The sequence below is a fragment of the Lutra lutra genome, chromosome 4 (genome assembly GCF_902655055.1).
Source record: "Lutra lutra chromosome 4, mLutLut1.2, whole genome shotgun sequence".
NCBI classification, from domain to species: domain Eukaryota; kingdom Metazoa; phylum Chordata; class Mammalia; order Carnivora; family Mustelidae; genus Lutra; species Lutra lutra.
In genome coordinates, this window is record NC_062281.1 from 20,076,704 (window position 1) to 20,097,392 (window position 20,689).

General features: G+C 37.2%; 1 protein-coding gene across 3 annotated transcripts in view; it reads right to left on the reverse strand.

Annotated features, from left to right (window-relative positions):
- COL14A1 (collagen type XIV alpha 1 chain) overlaps nt 1-20,689 on the reverse strand; it is a 217,839-nt gene that overhangs the window by 165,506 nt on the left and 31,644 nt on the right. For all 3 annotated transcript variants that reach the window (XM_047727418.1, XM_047727417.1, XM_047727419.1), the window contains exons 4-5: nt 17,930-18,073; nt 13,122-13,211 (exon numbers count right to left, since the gene is read on the reverse strand). In XM_047727418.1, the coding sequence (XP_047583374.1) occupies nt 13,122-13,211; nt 17,930-18,073 (234 nt within the window). The remainder of the gene's footprint in view (nt 1-13,121; nt 13,212-17,929; nt 18,074-20,689) is intronic.

Genomic DNA, 20,689 nt, shown 5'->3' on the forward strand with positions numbered 1-20,689 from the left:
AATTCATATCCTCTTCTGAAGTCTCCTTTGAGCATGTTTACACAGACTCAGGGACCTATGATATGTCTCAGACCTTATACCTGATAGAGCATTCTTTGCTTGCTCTGTGCTTCTGTGAAATGTTCTGGAATGCTTGGTGGGAAGAAGTGAGGGGCAGAGGGCCGTAATTATATCACAGCTTCTCCGTTAACACAGTTGTAACAGATGAGGATTTCTCAACCTTTTTTTTTAATTAATAAATTTGTTTCTTCCTAAGGCACATCAGCAGTTTATTAAGCAAGCTGAACCTGCTGAACTTCTCAACCTTTTCCTACTAAACTAATAAATAAAATTACTTAACATCACTTTTTAAAAACAGTAGGGTTTTTTCATGGAGGAGAGGCAGAGAAGGAGAGAGAATCGTAAGCAGGCTCCACACCCAGTGCAGAGCCCAACAGGGGACTCGATTCAACAACCCTGAGATCATGACCTGAGCTGAAATCAAGAGTCAGACGCTTCACTGATGGAGCCACCCAGGTGCCCCTAAAAACAGGGTTTTGTTTAATAAACCAAAAAGCTGAGGAGCACACAAGAGCACACAGCTAGATCTCTGTCATTGAGAAATGGTTTCAACCAGTCCTTCCATTCCTCCTCGTTCTAATTTTGTCTTTTGAAGTCTTATCTTTGAATCTGGCATTCTACATTTTCCCCGAAAAGGACTCAGGGTGTGACTATCTACTTATGCTCTTCAGAACTCTGCTCTATGTGATCCCTTCTCAAATCTACATATTCTCTTTTTCATAGTCTGTCATAGTCTGTCAATCCCTTCTCTCGCTTTGAATATTTCCATGACTTTAACAATATTGTTTATTTAATCGTCTTCATGTCACCATTCCATAATTGAAATCCATGGGATTCTGAGACCACCCTTATTGAGTCTTCTGATTCTTACTCATGGCACATGGTTTACTTCTGTGTTTGAAAAGTTTGGATTCCAACCTCTTTCTTGGCATTGCTTTATCTATGGCCATCTTTAGAAATTGAGTTATATGTCGTGCCTCAAATGGGTGGGTTTTGTGTTTGCATCTGCCAGGCACCTTACTTTTGCCAACTCTGAGCAATTTTTATAGTATTCTTTTGAATGAGAGGATCCCAGAGCATTTGAAGAGTGTGAATTTGAATTATTGATTTGAACATAGTATAGGCCCATGGTTATCAATTCCCAAGATGTTATTCCTCACTCAGGGCACAGGCATAGACAGAAAGGCTTCCACAAATTCTCCCTGTACATATTTTAGTCCACCCTGGTGATGTTGCTGGTACACTGTACCAGCTGTCTAGATAACAGTAATTATAACAATAAAGAGAAAAAGAAAAAGGAGGAAGGGGACAGGGAAGCAGAAGAAGCAGGAAAAGAAGGAGGAGGAGCATCTACCGAGCATGTCTAAGGGCCAGGCACCCACCTAAACACTTTATTGCGTGAATTCCAGTGCACAACCTAACTCCAACGTCCAGTTTGTGAATGAACCCAATCCCTCCCCTCTCACCTCCAAGAATCAAGATCTAACCAGCATTAATCTCCAAGCCCCACCCATTCTCCTTTGTTGTCACTGATCTTCCTACTCCTGCCTTCCCAAAATTCAGATCCCCAGCAATCTCATTCTTGTCCAATTGAACTCCTAGCCCTGAGCTTGGTAGATCTAAGACCGAGAATAACTGGTGGAAAAGGTAGTAAAATTTCTAATTTATCTCTTAACACTGAGCCAAGAAACTGTAAAATTAACAGAAAATAAGCAAATCTATTAAATAATTAAAAAAAAACCCTTCAGAATAATCATGTTTCCTGGCTGCGCTCAGCCACAATGACGATATATAATGCAGACCTGACTCTTCTCCAAAAATAACACCACAGGCACCAAGTCCCTGCCAGACTATGTTAGTGGAGTAAGGGTAGGATCCTGCCTACTGGGAGCATCAGTGATTCCCAGTGCCCAACGCAGCGCTCAGCACTATGGGGGTAACTGCCAAACCTCCTCTATGCATTTATTGTTAAATCAATAACATGAAAGATTGATCTATGGTTAAATTGATTCATGCAAACTCTACATTGCAATGTCAGTAGCCAATATGTATGTAGCACTTACTAAGTTCTAGGTCCTTGACACATGTTAACTGATTTAATCCTCACAATCAAATTTTGGGAGTGGTCATGTCTTGGATTTGAAAAGAAGTCAAATGGGCTAGATAGTATGAGAAGCTACATCCACTGAAGGTTTATGTGGGGGAGCACATCTATGCAATCCGTATCGGAAATATCAACACATACTAGCTGTTCTCAGAAAAGCAATTAAATCACTCGGTTCATCAAACGATTCTGTTCCATAACATTCAAAAGCAAGGAACAGCAACCTTTTTCTGAAAAGGGCGGGATAGGAAATGTTTTAGTCTTTGCAGGTCACAGGATACCTGTTGCACCGCTCAGCATGGGTTTTGTGGGAAAGCAGCTGCAGACAATGCGTAAATGATCGAACCCAGTGGTGTTCCAATAAAAGTTTATATAAGAAAACAGGACTGTATGTGAGCCATAGTTTGCCACTCCTCAAAAGAATAACTTGCACTCATTTCATTTTTCCCCCATGGGAAAAAGACCCTCCCCTGATCTTCTGGTTGTAGAAAACTTAAAAAAAAAATTTCATTACAAAAAAGCAAAGCAGGGGGCGCCTGGGTGGCTCAGTGGGTTAAAGCCTCTGCCTTTGGCTCAGGTCACGATCCCAGGGTCCTGGGTTCGAGCCCTGCATCAGGCTCTCTGCTTAGCGGGGAGCCTGCTTCCTCCTCACTCTCTGCCTGCCTCTCTGCCTATTTGTGATCTCTCTCTTGGTCAAATAAATAAATAAAATCTTAAAAAAAAAAAAAAAGAAAGCAAAGTGGGTCAGAGGTCTTAATTGAAAAACCACAAAAAGGGGGAAAAAACCTTCTATATGACTTTTCCTATCTGTTTCATAATCTCTTTCAATCAGGTTCTGCATTCTTGTGCAAAACACCACGAATAACTGAAGAAAGATGTTTGGACAACAAAGGAGAAATAGCCATTGAGGCAGACACTCCAGTATTATGCTCAAAGGCAAATACCACTTGTGTTTGTGAGTTTGTCTTGGATTATTGAAGAAACATGTATGGTCAATTGAAAGCAAGTAACTCTTTCACTGCACAGCAATTTCTGTGAGGGATCTTAGCTCTTCCCATGTAAACGAGAACTCCAAACTATGTGAAATATGTCTGATTATATCTCAACCACTATCAGTGTGGACTCTTGGACCAACAACTATAGACTGTAAACACAATAAGGAGCACCAGAGTTCAATGTGAAACATGGGACTGGCACACTTGGAAGAGGGGATGTGGCAAGTGGTACATTACAACTCGGGTGGGGAAGGCCTTCTTGTTGCCTGCGGGCCCTGGGGACATTCTTCTGCAATCATCTGGGAGCCCTAACTCTTGCCTGGATTGTCACCACTGCTGACAACTTACTTTTTAAGAAAATCCTCCCCAGCTCCACACACACCTCACAGGAGCCCCTGCCAAAAACAGGAAGCCACTTCCTCTTCCACAAAACCCCTGACTGTCTTTGCCCTAGTCCAGGTCCTGATCACTGCAAGAAACACCTTGAAATAGCTCCTCCTATAGAGGGGAAGGCCCCTCCATAATCATGTTTATTTTTTTATAAAGATGTTATTTATTTGACAGAGAGAGAGAGCATAAGCAGGGGGAGCTGCAGAGGGAGAGGGAGAAGCAGGTTCTTTGTTGAGCTCCTTGTTGAGCAGGGAGCCCGATGCAGGGCTTCATCCCAGGACCCTGGGGTCATGACCTGAGCTGAAGGCAGATGCTTAACGACTGAGCCACCCAGGTGCCCCCATAATTGCGTTTAGTGAGTAAAGCAAATGCACCGCTGGTGGAATTAATAGTCCTTCATATGTTCGTTCACAGTTATCGAAGCATGTGTCTAAGAGATTCTTACTTTTTCATTGTCCATTTTCTTGTATTTAATTCATGTCACTGATCTTTCATTTTAAAGTGCAGGAGGAAGGTGAATCAGGGAAAAAAATAAAGAATTAGAATATTTAGGAATATCAAGCTATAGCTAAATTCTGGGGCCAACTCTAATCCATGGATAGAAGATAGATTTCACCTTGAGTGCCATTCTTTAAGCATTGCATGGTGAAGAATGCTAAGCCAAAACTCGCTGAGAACTGACATGCAAAATGCTCCAGAAAAATATGTACAAATCTGTTTTCTTTTTTTTAAAGAAATAGTAAAGATAAATCAGAAACTAATGAGTTTGGTCATTTAGAAGGAGTGAGTAAAGCTAGGTAGATGAAACAAGGACAGTGACACTTCTTTTGAGTGTTACCCTTTTGTATAATTATTTTGCTCTTAGAACCACATTCATGTTTACACATTCATAAGTTAACCCAGCTGTATTAAAAATGAATGACAAAACCACAATGAAGAGGGAAGAAAAGAACTAACCCAAGATCCTTTTGGACACAGATATTTCATTATAGATCCATGCTAAAGGCAAACAATTGAACTCTAATAGATTTTTTTCTTTTTACAATGCATATAGATTAGAAATTCTAAAAATACTTTTATGATTGAACATGGAAGCAGATATGTTTAAGATATTGGGGGCCATGTTTCCCAACTGTCTTGCAAAAGGGTGATAAATATGGAAAGAGGAGGCTAGCATGAATCCTGTGAGATGGGTCTAAGGTAGATATAAGAAAAAATGATGATACAGATGATAGACAAATAGGGGTGTGGGGGGGTACATGTGTACCCTCAGCTAAGAGGACCTAGAAGTAACAAAAATCTAGAGGCAGTAAGCACATCCAGTGGCCACATCTTGGTTTCTAAATACCATACTCCATGAGAAGAACCCAGGATTTCTTGAAGGACTGATGGATTTCAGAGCAGGACAGAAAAAATGCAAGACTCCGGAATATAAGATTTATGCCAGAAGGTAGGAAAAGGTTAAAGAATGATAGGCATAGGGGACAGCTGGACATAGCTCCCACTGAACAAATCTGGAAGTATTTGAGCATTAAAATAAATAATGATAGTACTGGATTATAATCCATCCCATAAAATAAGAATCCATGAGTCCATATTGATACAAACAGACAAACAAATGTGGGGGAAGAGAAATATCTCCCTTACAGTAGAAAGCCAGCTAACACATGCAGAGTAAACAATGGAGTCAGGAAAATTACCGTTTTCTAAACAGTATAGTAGTAACTGATTGAGACAAGAGTCATCAATGAATATTAAAACAAGTGGGTGAAATTTTAACAGGAAAAACAATATTTTCATAGTCTCAAAATATCTTCTCACAGTTTATTTATTGCAAGGGGAAATAGACTTCATATTAACCAGGAGTTTACAAATCAGGAAGTTCAGATTTAATGGTCATAGAGGACCAAGAAACAAGACATGGAATGACTTCAGTGTGGGAGGTTGGAACTGATACTTCTCAGGTAAAGGCAGCACCCTCAAAAGGTTATTGTTCAGTGAAATATGGAAAATATCTGCTTTCCAGCAACGACTTTGTAATGGCCTAAGGTCTGTGTGGAAGAAAATGATCTCTCCTATGAATTTGTAATTACAGAAAAACTCTGAATGTCCCAAGACAATTAATAAATTTAAATCATTACCACAAAAGGGTACCTCTCTGGAGAGGCCCACTCCTAAACCAAGTTGTGAAGAATTCCCACAACTGAGCTCACAAACCAACGCGACACATCAAACAAGAAAACAAGCACCATGAATGAAAACCAGTACGACAAAAGAAAAAAAGAATTTAGTCCCCAAATACTGTAGAAAATATAATTATTGGGCTCAGAATATAAAATAAATACAATGTATATATTGTAATAATTAAAAAAAAACCAGTACAATGGAACAAAATACCATAAAAATTACTAGCAAATTTATTAAAGAACTAAATGTAATTTCTAGAAATAAAAGATTTACTCACTGAAAAGGACAAAAAAGCCTCATTGAAAAGGCTAAAAAGCTGATTTGATAAAGGAAAAGAGATAATTAATGTACTAATTGAAAGGTAAAGGAAATTATCCAAAATATCATTGATAAAATCAGAGAGGTAAAAATATGAAAATGAAGAGACATTGATCACTGGAGAAGACTTTTTATGAGAAATCTAATTTAAATACAGAGAAAAAGAGGAGAGAAAAAGGAATAGATAACTGAGGGAAAAAAAATATTTGAAGAGCTAAACATTAAGATTTTTCCAGAACGGGTGAAAGAACTCTTAATTCTGGGAACACAAAGAAATCTACAAGTAGGCTGTTGTAGTGAAACAACAGAACACCAAAGAAAAAGGAAAGAAAATTTGAAAGGCATCTGGAGAGAAAAGAGAAATTACCTAAAAATGAACATTTAAACTGACAACAGGCTTATCAAAAATGGGAGCCAGAAGATAGTGACACATCTTCCATATGGCTGGAGACAAGAGCTCTCAACCGGGTACTCAGCTAATCTTTCAATATCAGGGAGGGAAAGATATTTTTGGTATGAATAAAATTGAATTTATTAACAGAGATCCTCCCTAAAAGAAATTGAACACGTGGAGAAAGTCTGACATACAAGACAGAATCCTGAGTAAATAAATTCATAAACATGGGAAAATCTGGACAAACCCAGGCTGTTAAAATAATAATTATTATAAATATAACTTCATGAGGCAAAAAAATAAGCTAAACTTAATGTATCTGCCATGAATTATGTGAAATACAGGAGATGGATAACTGAAGTTAAAGTATTGCAAAACTTTATGTTGGTTAGGAAATGGTAAACATATGGATTAGCTTTAGACTTTGATTTTATATGCATGTTAAAATAGTAATTATAACCATACAAAAAATACATAAGGAACCTTTTAGTTTGGTAGGGAGAGAAATGCATTTAAAAAAATTGACCAACACTAAATAAATAAGGCATACAGGAGGGAAAACATAGGGGAAAATGTACAGTAATAGCACAAAATAAGTTGCAAATCCAAGCTTTTCAGTAACTTCAAGATCTAAGTAGACTAAAGTCACCAATCAAAACACAGAGATTGTAAGAGATAATATTACAAATCTAACTGAATGCTCTTCACGAGATTACTCACCTTAAGTCTTAGGACACAAATAGGGAAAAAGTTAAAGGATAGAGAATCAATGTGTTATGTCACTACTAAAGAAAATTAAGCCAGGATTGCTAGTGTGCCCCGGGATTGCTATATTAATATTAAACAAAACTGTCTTTCAGTCAAATATTGAATTGCTAAAACTAAAGAGAACCATTGCCAAAGAAAAAGTCCCTGGGAAAATACAACTTTTATTTTACCTGTACCTAGCCCATTATTTAAAGGAAAATTACTAGGGTTACAAAGAGAAATGGACAAAACAGACATTAGAGAAAGAGATTCAAATTTTTCTCATTGCCCACAATTTAAAGATTTTATTTTTTTTTATTATTTATTTGATAGACAGAGATCACAAGTAGGCAGAGAAGCAGGCAGAGAGAGAGGAGGAAGCAGGATGTGATGCGGGGCTCTATCCCAGGACCCTGGGATCATGATCTGAGCCGAAGGCAGAGGCTTTAACCCACTGAGCTACCCAGGTGCCCCCTCATTGCCCACAATTTAAACAATAAAATAAGTCTTCACAAATTTTTAAAAACTATTCCAACCACAATGCAATTTGCACAACACCAAAAACACATCAGTATCTTTTTAAAACTCTCCATAAGTTTAGAAATTAAATAATACAATCCTGGCGCATATGGGTGGCTCAGTCACTTGAGTATCCAATTCTTGATTTCAGTTCAGATCATGATCTCAGTGTTGTGGGATTGACCCCATGTCAGGCTCTGCACTCAGTGAGGACTCTGCTTGAGATTCTCCCTCCTTTTCTACCTCTCTCCCTGCTCATGCACTCTCTAAATAAATAAATAAACATATAAATAATAAAAACATTAAAAAAAGAAATTAAATAATACATTTCTAAGTAACTTATGGATCAAAATAAAAAGTCTGCTAGAAATTAGAAAATACTATGCCCTACATAATAATAATAATAATAAATCTAAAAATCTCATGATATAGCTACAGCACTTGGCTACTTTAGTCTTAAAAGTGGATATAACAAAAAGGAGAATTATTGAAAACTAATGAGATAAAAATCCAATTCGGGATTTATAATATAATGTAATAATAAAATGCACCACAGACAAAGGGCTGACATCCAAGATCTATAAAGAACTCCTCAAACTCAACACACACAAAACAGATAATCATGTCAAAAAATGGTCAGAAGACATGAACAGACACTTCTCCAAAGAAGGCATACAAATGGCTAACAGACACATGGAAAAATATTCATCATCATTAGCCATCAGGGAGGTTCAAATCAAAACCACATTGAGATACCACCTTATACCAGTTAGAATGGCCAAAATTAACAAGACAGTAAACAACGTGTGTTGGAGATGATGTGGAGAAAGGGAAACCCTCTTGGCGGGAATGCAAGTTTGTGCCATCACTTTGGAAAACAGTGTGGAGATTCCTTAAGAAATTAAAAATAGAGCTTCTCTATGACCCTGCAATTGCTATACTGGGTATTTACCCCAAGGATAGAAAGGTAGTGAAAAGAAGGGCCCCAATGTTCTAGAAGCAATGGCCACAGTTGCCAAACTGTGGAAAGAGTCAAGATGACCTTCAACAGATGAATGGATAAAGAAGATATGGTTCATCTATATCATGGAGTATTATGCCTCCATCAGAAAGGATGAATACCCAACTTTTGTATCAACATGGACGGGACTGGAGGAGATTATGCTGAGTGAAATAAGTCAAGCAGAGAGAGTCAATTATCATATGGTTTCACTTACTTGTGGAGCATACGGAATAACATGGAGGCCATGGAGGGATGGAGAGGAGAAATGAGTTGGGGGAAATCAGAGGGGGAGATGAACCATGAGAGATTGTGGACTCTGAGAAACAAATAGGAGTGTTTTGAAGGTGTGGGGAATGGCTGTTGGATGAGTCTAGTGGTAGGTATTGTGGAGGGCATGTATTGCATGGAGCACTGGGTGAGGTACATAAACAATGAATTTTGGAACCCTGAAAAAAAATTAAATTAAATTTTAAAAAATAAAATATATTATATATTATATATATTTATATATTTATAAATATATAAATATTTTATAATAATAAATATAATATATATTTATATACATAACTTATATATAATAAATTTATAAATATAAAATAAATATATAAAATAAAATAAAAATATAAAAATAAATTTATTATATATAAAATAAATGTATATATAATACATATATAAATATTTATTTTATAATAAATATAAATATTTATATTATATATAAATTATATATAAATATATAATAAATATATAAATATATAAATTAAATTTTATATTATATTAAAAATTAAATTTAATTTAAAAAATAAAATATATTATATATAAATATAATAAGGAAACAATAATAGATACAAAAACATATAAATAAAGACACCTTAGGATCAACAAGTTTGAAAATATGCATGTACTACAACTGCATAATTCAATTTCTAGGTATATACTCTAGAGAAGTTCTACTGCATGTGCAGAAGGAGAAATTAAAAGAAATATTTACAGCAAATTTGTAATAGCAAAATATCAGTAACAGTAAGAGTAGAAGGGTTAAATACACTGGCGTACATTTATCCAGTGGGATTCTAGTCTACACAACAAAGAAGATGAGTAAATTGCCTCCACATAAGTCAACATTAATAACTCAAAAAAACCCTAATATTGTGTTAAAAAAAAAAGGCAAGTTGCAAAAAGATACCCATGGTATAATAAAATGTATATAAAATTTAAGATACAAATGCATAATTAAAATGTGGTTTCAGGATTCACATATATGTAATAAAATGATAAAGATACATGTAGGAATGATAGACACTGAATTTGGAATAATGGTAGCCTCTAAAGAAGAGGGGAAGGGAATATATAAGGGTATATAAAGAGTTCCAACTATATTTTAATATGTTTATTTTCTTAACTGGACAAAGTCATATATTACATTTTTTAAAAAGATTTTGTTTATTTATTTGAGAGAGAGAGTGTGAAAGAGAGACAGCATGAGTGGAGGAAGGGTCAGAGGGAGAAACTCCCAAGAAGGGAGCCCAATGCAGGACTCAATCCTGGGACTCCGGGATCATGACCTGAGTCGAAGGCAGTTGCCCAACCAACTGAGCCACCCAGGTGTCCCTTATTACATTATTTTTATACTTTTTGTATATCTGATACATATTTAACAATAAATTTCAACAATATAGTTATATATAAAATTATAAATTATTTGACAAATATTTCATGTTTCATAATCGAAGAAAATCACAAAGCCAAGACATCCATAAAAGTTAAGACTAGTGTAACTGTCATGAATTTTTAAAAATTATATTAAAAATTCTCAAAAAGCATGAATAAAGTTGCAAGGCAAATAATACACCAAGAGAAGATATGTGTAACAATATGACAATATAAGAGGAACAATTTTAACATCCCAACTGTGTAGAAAACTTCCATGTAGTCATAGAAAAAAACAAAAAACACAAACCAAAAGTGGACCAAAAATAGGTAAAAACACTAATGACCGCTGAAGATATGAAAAACAAAAAGGCTCAAACTACAGAAAGAACCTAGATGTCCATCAACAGACAAATGGATAAAGAAGATGTGGTATATATATACAATGGAATACTATGCAGCCATCAAAAGAAATGAAATCTTGCCATTTGTGACAACGTGGATGGAACTAGAGGGTATTATGCTTAGCGAAATAAGTCATTTGGAGAAAGGCAATTATCATATGATCTCCCTGATATGAGGAAGTCGAGAAGCAACATGGGAGGTTCTCATTCAAATGAGACAAGATGGGATCGGGAGGGAGACAAACCATAAAAGACTCTTAATCTCACAAAACAAACTGAGGGTTGCTGGGTAGGGAGAGGGTGGTGGGGTTATGGACATTGGGGAGGGTATGTGCTATGGTGAGTGCTGTGAAGTGTGTAAACCTGGCGATTCACAGACCTGTACCCCTGGGGCTAATAATACATTCTATGTTAATTAAAAAAATAAAAATAAATAAACAAAAAGGCTCAACTTTACTAGTAATCAAAGAAATATAAATTAAAGCAATGAAACATTATTGGGAAAAATTTTTAAGCATTGAGGATTTCAGATGTTGGAAAGAATTTATGTTTTAAAAATAAACTACTGAAAAAAGTTTATTTTTTAAAAATAAACTTGATAGACCTGATCAAAAATTTAAAATTTGCACATCCCTTAACCCTGAAATTCCACTTTTATTTTTTTATTTTTTTAAGATATTATTTATTTGTTTTAGAATGAGAGAGAGCAAGCATGAGCAGAAAGAGGAACAGAGGGAAAGTGAGAGCGAATCCCAAGCAGACTCCATACTGAGCCCAGAGCCCAGTGCAGGCCTTGATCTCACAACCCTGAGATCACAACCAACCAAAACCAAGAATCAGACCCTCAACTGACTTAGGCACCCAGGCACCCCCCCCCCACTTTCAGAAATATAGTGAAAACTATACAGTATCTAAATGCTCATGAGTATGGACAATAGTTAACATATTTTCTGGGCCTTAAAAGGAGTGAGATAGACCAATAATGACAGCTCACATTTTTCCCCAGTAGGTAATATTCTACGTATTTGACATGTGTCGACACAGTTAATCCCTAAGAAGTCTATGAAATAAATTCTACAGATGGGGAAACGGAGACATAGAAATTAGGATAACCCTTATAAATCACCCAAGTATAAGGCAAAGGCAGGCTTTGAATTCAGGCAGGTAAAATTGCACTGATGCAATCAAACACGAGGCTGTCCTGCCTCCTGTTTGCAGTAACATGGAAAGTCCTCAAAGCAAGAGAAGCAATGCATGGAACAACAAATACATTATGGCAGGCTATGCACACACGCCTGTACGTTCACAGAAAAGTGACCAAAAAGTCACATGCCAGAGCATGAAAATAAACATGGGAGTGGGTTGTTGGGTGACAATATTTGTAGCTATTTGCATTTTACATTTTTAATGGCCCATTTAGTTATCTTTGCATTCAGTGAATATTTACTTAGACACCTGTTATGTATCAGATATTACTAGCTACTAAGGAGTCAGTCATGAGCAGAAACAGACAACAGTCCTTGTTCTCTTGGATCATACAGTCAAGGGGAAAAGGCAAATATTCCAATTATAAGGAAATATAAAATTATAACTCTGGCAAATGCTGTGAAGGAAAATCAGTTGTTGTATGAGGGCCTGTAAAGGAGGAGATTAGTTAGGGAAGGTTTCCAAGAAAGTGATGATTAAAATGAGCTTTGCAGGAAAAAGAGGAGGTATTTATGCAAAGTGGGTGATGGGGGAGAGTGTCTCATGCAGACAATGCATCAGAGAAAGACCAGATCTTTAAAGGCTCTGAAAGAGCCCGCAGGGCTAGAAAGCAGGGAGTTGTTTGATGAAGAAGGAGAGGCAGGGACAGGTAAGTTCCAAGGATAGGCGGGGCTTGGAAGTCCAAGAGCAGTGGGAAGCTACTGAATGGGTTCTAAGGTGTGTGTGGGAAGAGCCTAAGGTCAGATTTATTTTGAAAAGATTCCTCTAACTTTTCAGTAGAAAACAAATTGAGATTTTGCTAAATAATCCTTTACATCGGGAAAAGAAAGGGGAGTTTCTCTGAGTACTGGCGATAGATGAGGAAAGAAATGAACAGATTCTGTCTAGTATCTCAACAGAAAATAAATCCATGAGAACTTGATGAGGTACTAAAGATGGAGAGGAAAGGAGAGAAAAGTACTGATAGTTAGTAGATATGAGGAATGGAGGAGTGATGGGGGGCTGAGGGAAATTTCCATATCAGATCTACACTCCTCTGATGGGGCCAATGGCCAGGTACGCACGTATTGCTTGTGGCATTAAAACAACTCAACCCCCCAAGTGAGCAAATCCAAAAAAAAAAAAAAAAAAAAAAAAAAAATCTGACCTTCTACTGGTGGAGTTGGTTTGTTCCCATTTCCTTTATCCACAACCTTGACTCTGGGTTTTGGTTCCTTTCTTTTTTCCAAATCTTTAACTGGAAGAAAAGGAGAAACACAATAACATGTCATGTTAACGTGTAAAAGAAAATATTCAATGAATTTTACTAAAACCCTTGAAAGTATTGGGAGTACTAAGTAGAAATGAGCTTCATGGTAGAATTCCATTCCCCAAGATTGGAAATGCTATTTTATTTCAGCTTGTCGTGGGAAGGTGTGGAAAACCCTTAAGGAATTGCTTTGGTCCAGTACTCACTATGGGCAGATGTATCAAATAAATTCAACCTTTCATAACTGCTATAAAATCAGCATGATTATCCCCATTTAGTACATGAGGGATGCAAAGACCAGGAGGCTAAGTAACTAAAACATATTTCATAAAACCAGAATGTACTGGCCCAGGATTCAAGCCATATCTTCTGGTCTCTGAACAAGGACTATGAGTTGGCCCCTGTTCTAGAAAGATCTTGGCCATGAATATCCTCATTTGGAGTTGGTCTGTCAGCAACAGAACATGGAGAATCCAAAACAATTTCCTTTCAAACTTAAAAAAAAAAAAAAAGCTTCCCTATTAATACCTAATAGTATTTCTTTGTCAGTATCAGTATGAAATATTCAGGGGCCCAGAATTAATGTATCCATACCAATCTACTCCCTCATACCTTCACTTTCCACTGCTTAAACTCTAGAGCAATTTCCTGCTATTGCTTGGCACCTTAACTTGTTTGCATCAGCTCAGACCACCGCCAATGGCAATGGTTTCTGCACAAATAAAACACCCATGAAAAGGCAGAAGGGATCCTCTGGTGAGATATTTCATTTAATTGTTGCCTTCACTTCACAGAAATCAGCAGACTTACTGCAGGGTGGGCTATGGAGGGGAAGGAATGATTTCCTCTGAACCATCCTTCCTGCCTTCTCTAGGGTGTTAGTCCATTAACCCTGTCTCTATCATCCCCTCCTCCTCCTCTGCTTTCTACTTCTTTCCATCCCTTTGCTGAAAGGGTTTGAGACTTGCCAGTTGCCAAGGTCATGTTGCTCTAATTCTATTACTCGTTTCCATAGAAACCATCCTTGGCTTTCTGGAGCCTAGAGGTTAAAGTCCAAGATTAAAAAATAATAAGATGGCTTGATCCTGCTATTCCCACTGACCCTCTAACTTTCTACATCCATTTTTTTCCAGACCTCACTCTCTTGACTTCTTTAGAAGCCTTAGAAGCCTTGACCACTTTGGAACACCCCCTTCTCTAAATTCTTCTCTTTGTCTGTTTTTACAAAGGCATTATTCTGGATTTTCTTGTATTCCTCCGACCCCTCATTTATATTCTCATTTTTTGGATCCTTTTTCTGTTTCCATTCCTGAATCATGATCATATACTAAATTTGCCCTGCATCTCAGCACACCCCGCCTATCATTTTGTCACTCCACAATTTTAATCCTCACACTTCTGTGGATGATTTCCAAATCTATATCTCCAACCCCACCCACCCATAGGCCATGGCCTCGAATTGCTTACACCCTGTAAAAGAAATCTGCAATTTTAACTTGAGAAGAATTGTGCTGCGTGGTCATGGAAGCAGAGATAGATCTGGCAAAGAATAATTCCAGAGGTGGAGACCCAGGGACACTTCACAGGGAAGGTAACATTTGAGCCAGACTTTGGAAAGACAAGCACGATTTTATAGACAGAGGTTAGCAAAAGGTCATTCTAATGAGGAAAATGGCAGCCAAAGAGAAAATTTGGGCCATAGAACATTTTGATATATTTATAACAGTCACTTTCCATTGTGCCCCGAGGTTACATGTATGATGCAACACATGTCACACCAAGCTACTGTCTTCCTCCTGCAGGAGGCAAACTGAATTGGAAAACAGAAGCACAGTAGCATTAATCATGACAAGAGCAACCATGCCCTACGACCATGCCCTACTACGTGCTGAAGTGAATCCACAGTGTTACAGGCATATATCATTACCCCAACTTGCAGATGAGAAAACTTGAGGCCGTGCTTGATTTGCTCAGCCAAATACACACACCAGATCAGAAATGTCTTTCCATCTTCAAAATCCAAAAGCACTATTTCTCATGCTTCCCTGTGTATCAGAAGATGGTCTCATGAGGACTTCAAATCTCTACACTAACTGTAAACCTACACGCACAGCATTTGTCTGGATCATTTTCCTGGACCCAACAATGGAAGTTTCCTGGGGAAGGGAAGCCAGGCTTTAGGTCCATCTCACATGGAACAAAATGAAAAAGAAAACCAAAGTTATTTTAATATTATTGTTGCAAACTTTTATTTGGGAAGAACTAATCCCTGACAATAGTAATTTTATATTGTTTTTAATATTTGATTTATATTGATACTTATATATTAATCATTTATATATGATTACCTATAAGTTATCCAACTTACCAGTTAGACAGTCTCAATAAGATTACTCCAGCAGAGCTAAGCAAACTGAAAACAACTGAACTTCCTTTGAAGTGTTCTGAGTAGACAGCTACTGGCAGAACTTTTTCAGGTTACCTGTTTCTCGGGCTGCTCAGTCAATGGACGATCTGGGATAATCCATTGCAACACCTTCCATCTAAAGTAAAATGTCTCCATGTCCTTTCATTGCTTCTCATAAACTTGAAGAAGAGCTATTTTGCTTACTCATGTAGGAATGTCAGAGGCCAGAAACAGAAGCGCAGTGCCAATAAAGGCAGACAAAAGCGGATTTATATTGGAAATAACATCAAAAGTTCTTCTGGAACTTCCAGATAATGTGAATCTCAGAAGAATGTCACATTTAAAATATCTGTATGTTGGAGCGCCTGGGTGGCTCAGTGGGTTAAAGCCTCTGCCTTTGGCTTAGGTCATGGTCCCAGGGTCCTAGGATGGAGCCCCACATCGGGCTCTCTGCTCAGCGGGGAGCCTGCTTCCTCCTCTCTCTCTCTGCCTGCCTCTCTGCCTACTTGTGATCTCTGTCTGTCAAATAAATAATTAAAATCTTTAAAAATAAATAAATAGGGCGCCTGGGTGGCTCAGTGGATTAAGCCTCTGCCTTCAGCTCAGGTCGTGATCTCAGGGTTCTGGGATCGAGTCCCGCATCGGGCTCTCTGCTCAGCAGGGAGCCTGCTTTCTCCTCTCTCTCTCTCTCTGCTTGCCTCTCTGCCTACTTGTGTTCTCTCTCTGTCAAATAAATAAAATCTTAAAAAAAAATAAAAATAAAAATAAATAAATAAAATAAAATATCTGCATGTCCTACTGACAGGTGGACTCACCCAATGTCTTTGTTCAGAAGTTTCAAGAGGTAGCAGGTTAACAAAGTTGGTTTCTTTTTTAATTAAAAAAATAATCACAAAATACATGCCATAAAACATTACTTAGGAGAGGAAGGGGAAAAAGGAGAGGGGGCAGAAAATCCAGCTAGAACACTGCTACACGTACAGTTCTGGATTCGTAGGTAAATGCCACAGCCTCCCAGATCTGTGGATTAATCTAAGGACAGGATGTGAAAAGCTATTGTTATTCGAAATGATGTCCAGAATTTGCTTCAAAATTAGGGTAGAGTGGTGGGGGGAAGATAATAGATGAAATAAGACTGGCCATGAATGGCTACTTGTTGAAGTGACTAGTGAATACGTAGGGGTTTATTCTACTACCCTGCTAATTATTTAATATGTTTGAAATTATCCTTTAATCAATTGGAATTTTTAAAGAGTCTATATTAACAATGAAGTAACACAGAAAGTTAACCAGGACACTCCTCTTCTGTTTGCTTTCATAATACGCAAATCTTTGTGGTCCACATATGAATGGCCACTCCCAGGAAGAGAAAGTTGCTGGGGTCTCTGCTCACGAGAATATAGGGTCCATGGGGGCAATGATTTGTCATGTTCTCAGTACCTAAAATAAGGCCTGACACTTAGTAGCTGTGCAATATATATTTGTTAAGTGGAAAAAAAAAAAGAATAAATGAATGAATGACTATCTATCTCCCAAAAGGCAAAAGAATCACAACCTGTAAGAACAACTTTTAAACTCAGTATAAGCAAAGGCTTTCTAATGACATAGATTGGGCTGGCTCAAAGCTTTTACCCCTGCTTAGAATATCTCTGTATGTCCTGCTTTTCATTGTCTGCCCAGTTTACTCTTTGAGAACTGGCTCAGATGTGAAGCTATCCCCCATCCATTCTTATCCCTGCCTGCCCATCACTGGGGCAGAGAGAGCTTCTGGCTTCACAGAGCCCTGAATCTCTCTGTCCCTGACACCATGTTCACAGAGCTGTTTGTCATGGGACCTGGCACAAAATAGGTCGATGATAAAAGTCAACTGATTTATTAAGAGAAAGAGTTAAATTTCTTGTTATAAAGGTTGTTTACATAGAGACTAGACTGGCACTTGCTAGGAATACTACAGAGCAGGTGTAGGCATCATTCACTGAGTCATTGGTAAGTATTCACTGAGCACCTATTAGGTACCGGGTAGATGAGATGTCTGGGTAAGGTTCGGAGGACAGTATGAGGGAAAGCATGTGAAAAGTAAAATTTAGAGGATTTAAGTGGGCATGCATTAAAACAGGTTAAGGGAGGGGCAGAGGGGTAATAGTGATAGAAGGAACTCATGGAAGATTTCACCAAATACCTTTCAAGATCTCTTCATCTAAGCAATCCAATTTTAACCTATCATAGGATTTACTCCAGACTTTAACTCAGAGCTGGAACAGAGTCCCATGATAGCACTTTAAGAACTGTACATACGTACTTCTGAATTGACCTTGGACTGGCTTGCTTTCTTTGTCTTTATTGTATGCAATAATTTGAACTGTGTAATTCTGGTCTGGCAGAAGACCTTGAATAATTGCCTTAGTTGCCGTGTTCTGGAGATTCAACTGATTGGTTTTGCCACCTATAACAAAACAGAAAGATAAATCAGGACTAAGAAACAGGTTCACTGGATACATTAAGAAAATTTATTTATCAGCAATCAAGATTTTAAAAGGTGAAAACATTTTAAAAAATACACAATGGTGCATATGCATATACTACTTAATTTTAATATATTGTTCCTTCTCATTCTTAGTTGTACTCTTTGCATCAGATCATTTCAACAGTTGTCTAAATTAGACAAAACACATTCACAAAAATCTTTCATCATAATGCATTACTGTTTATACACTAGGGAAAGCCACAGTATAGGATTAGGAGAAAATAAGCCCTCACCATAGATACAGTCTTCAAGGAAAGAATTCCACATAAAAGTGAAGGGAAAGATAAAGACAGACTGAACAACATTATCTATGCTGAAATTTTTGCTATGGTCTCTCTAAACGGAATCAAATCATCCCTAAAGCATTAGCAATTTAATTATCTTAAATCTGAGCATAACCAGCTCAGGATGTTGACAGAACCAATCATTGCTCGGCTACTTAAACATTAGCGCGGTTCATGAAAAGATTTCAAATCTCCAGTATCTCTCCATCAAATCAGAATGACATCTAAGGCTCTTGTGGAAATACTGTTGATTAAATACTCAACTTTTATGCCAAATTCCAAATATGCTTTTCTTTTCTAATTTCTGGCAACAGTTACTAAGTATAAGAGGGAGGAAATTGAAAACTCCCTTGCCACTAGCAATGACAGCAAAAAGGACCGGAAATTTGCTGAATGAATTAAACATAACACAGATTACAATGTATTTTAATCATATTCCCATAAATTAATGATGTTATGTCTGAAATTTGATGCTGCTATCATCTATGCTGCCTGATACCAGAAGGCAGAACTGAGCCCTTTTCTTGCCAAAACCCATTTCTTTAAATGCATTTATGTCCAAGATGTTAAACCTGGTTTCACAAACATCTATTATTTAAAACTCATCTACAACAAAGCACACCAAATAAATCTTTCTTAATGCATGTTTCACTAAAAAAAAAAAAAAAGTTTCTTAGAATACTCTGTATTAGACTCCCTCTCTGAGGGGCTTAGATGTATTATTTTACTAATAGCTTTGAGAATTCTGCAATTAAAAAAAAATCTTTAAACTCTTTAGAATAGGACTTCTTCAGTTTCTTTGACTATTAAACCATTTGGTTGTATCATAGCTATTAGCATCTTGCAGATTACCATGGAACATGCTTTGGGAAAGACTGGTATAAACTGTATTTGGAACATGTCTTGGAGGGCTAAAATGTCTACCTTTCATGTCTGGATGCTATTATTACTCTTTTTATTTCTCTATTTATTTTATGTTTGACCAAATAGATAACAGAGTGTCAACACTGTCTTATTGGCTTGGATCACTGCAGTAAGGGCACTGAGGCCCTAGAAAAAATGGAACCGGTATTCATGAAGGAATAATTTGCCTTCACTCTCAATTTTTATTATGTCTCTGGAAGTGTTTAAGTAAGAGCTGGAGGTTTGCTTTGTGAGTGTGGTATGGCAGAGGGGATTGAAGGATCTGGCTGAGATTTGGTTCAGAGGCTACACAAGTCACTCCTAAGACTTCCTGATTCCTTAATGCCAACTATACGTGTACTGAACAGTTTAGTAATCAGGGAAAGTTAAGATACCAATTACCTGGAAGAAAAAGAATAAACTTTCAAGATCAGACATGGGGAATTCTCAGAGGTACCACAAATTAGAAACTTGTATTTTGACCTTTAAGTCATAATGATGTTCAAGAATCTTTTTTTTTTCTCTTTCAAGATTTTATTTAAATTCAAGTTAGTTAACACATAGGGTAATGTTGGTTACAGGAGTAGAATTTAGTGATTCATTGCTTACATATAACACCCAGTGTTCATCACAACAAGTGCCCTCCTTAATGCCTATCACCCATTTAGCCCATCCCCCCACACCCCTCCCCTCTAGCAACCCTTAATTTGTTCTCTGTAGTTAAGGGTCTCTTATGGTTGGCTTCCCTCTGTTTTTATCTTACTTTTCTCTTCCCTTCCCCTATGTTCATCTATTTTCTTTTTTAAATTCCACATACGAGTGAAATCATATGGTATTTGTCTTCTCTGACTTATTTTGCTTAGCATAATACACTCTAGTTCCATCCACATTGCTGCAAATGCCAAGATTTCACTCCTTTTGATAGCTAATTTTCCATATTATATATGTACATATGTGTGTGCATATGTGTAAATATGCCACATATTCTTTATCCACTCATCAGTTGATGGACATTTGGGCTTTCTTTCCATAATTTTGCTATTGTTGATAGTACTACTATAAACATTTGGGTGCATGTGCCCCTTTGAATCAGTATCTTTGTATCCTTTGGATAAACACCTCGTAGTGCAATTGATGGGTCACAGGGTATTTCTGTTTTTAACTTTTTGAGGAACTTCCATATTGTTTTCCAAGTGTCTGCACGAGTCTGCATTCTCACCAACAGTGTAAGGTTTCCCTTTCTCTGCATCTTCGCCAACATATGTTATTTCCTGACTTGTTAATTTCAGTCATTCTGACGGGTGTGAGGCATTATCTCATTGTGGTTTTGATTTGTATTTCCCTGATG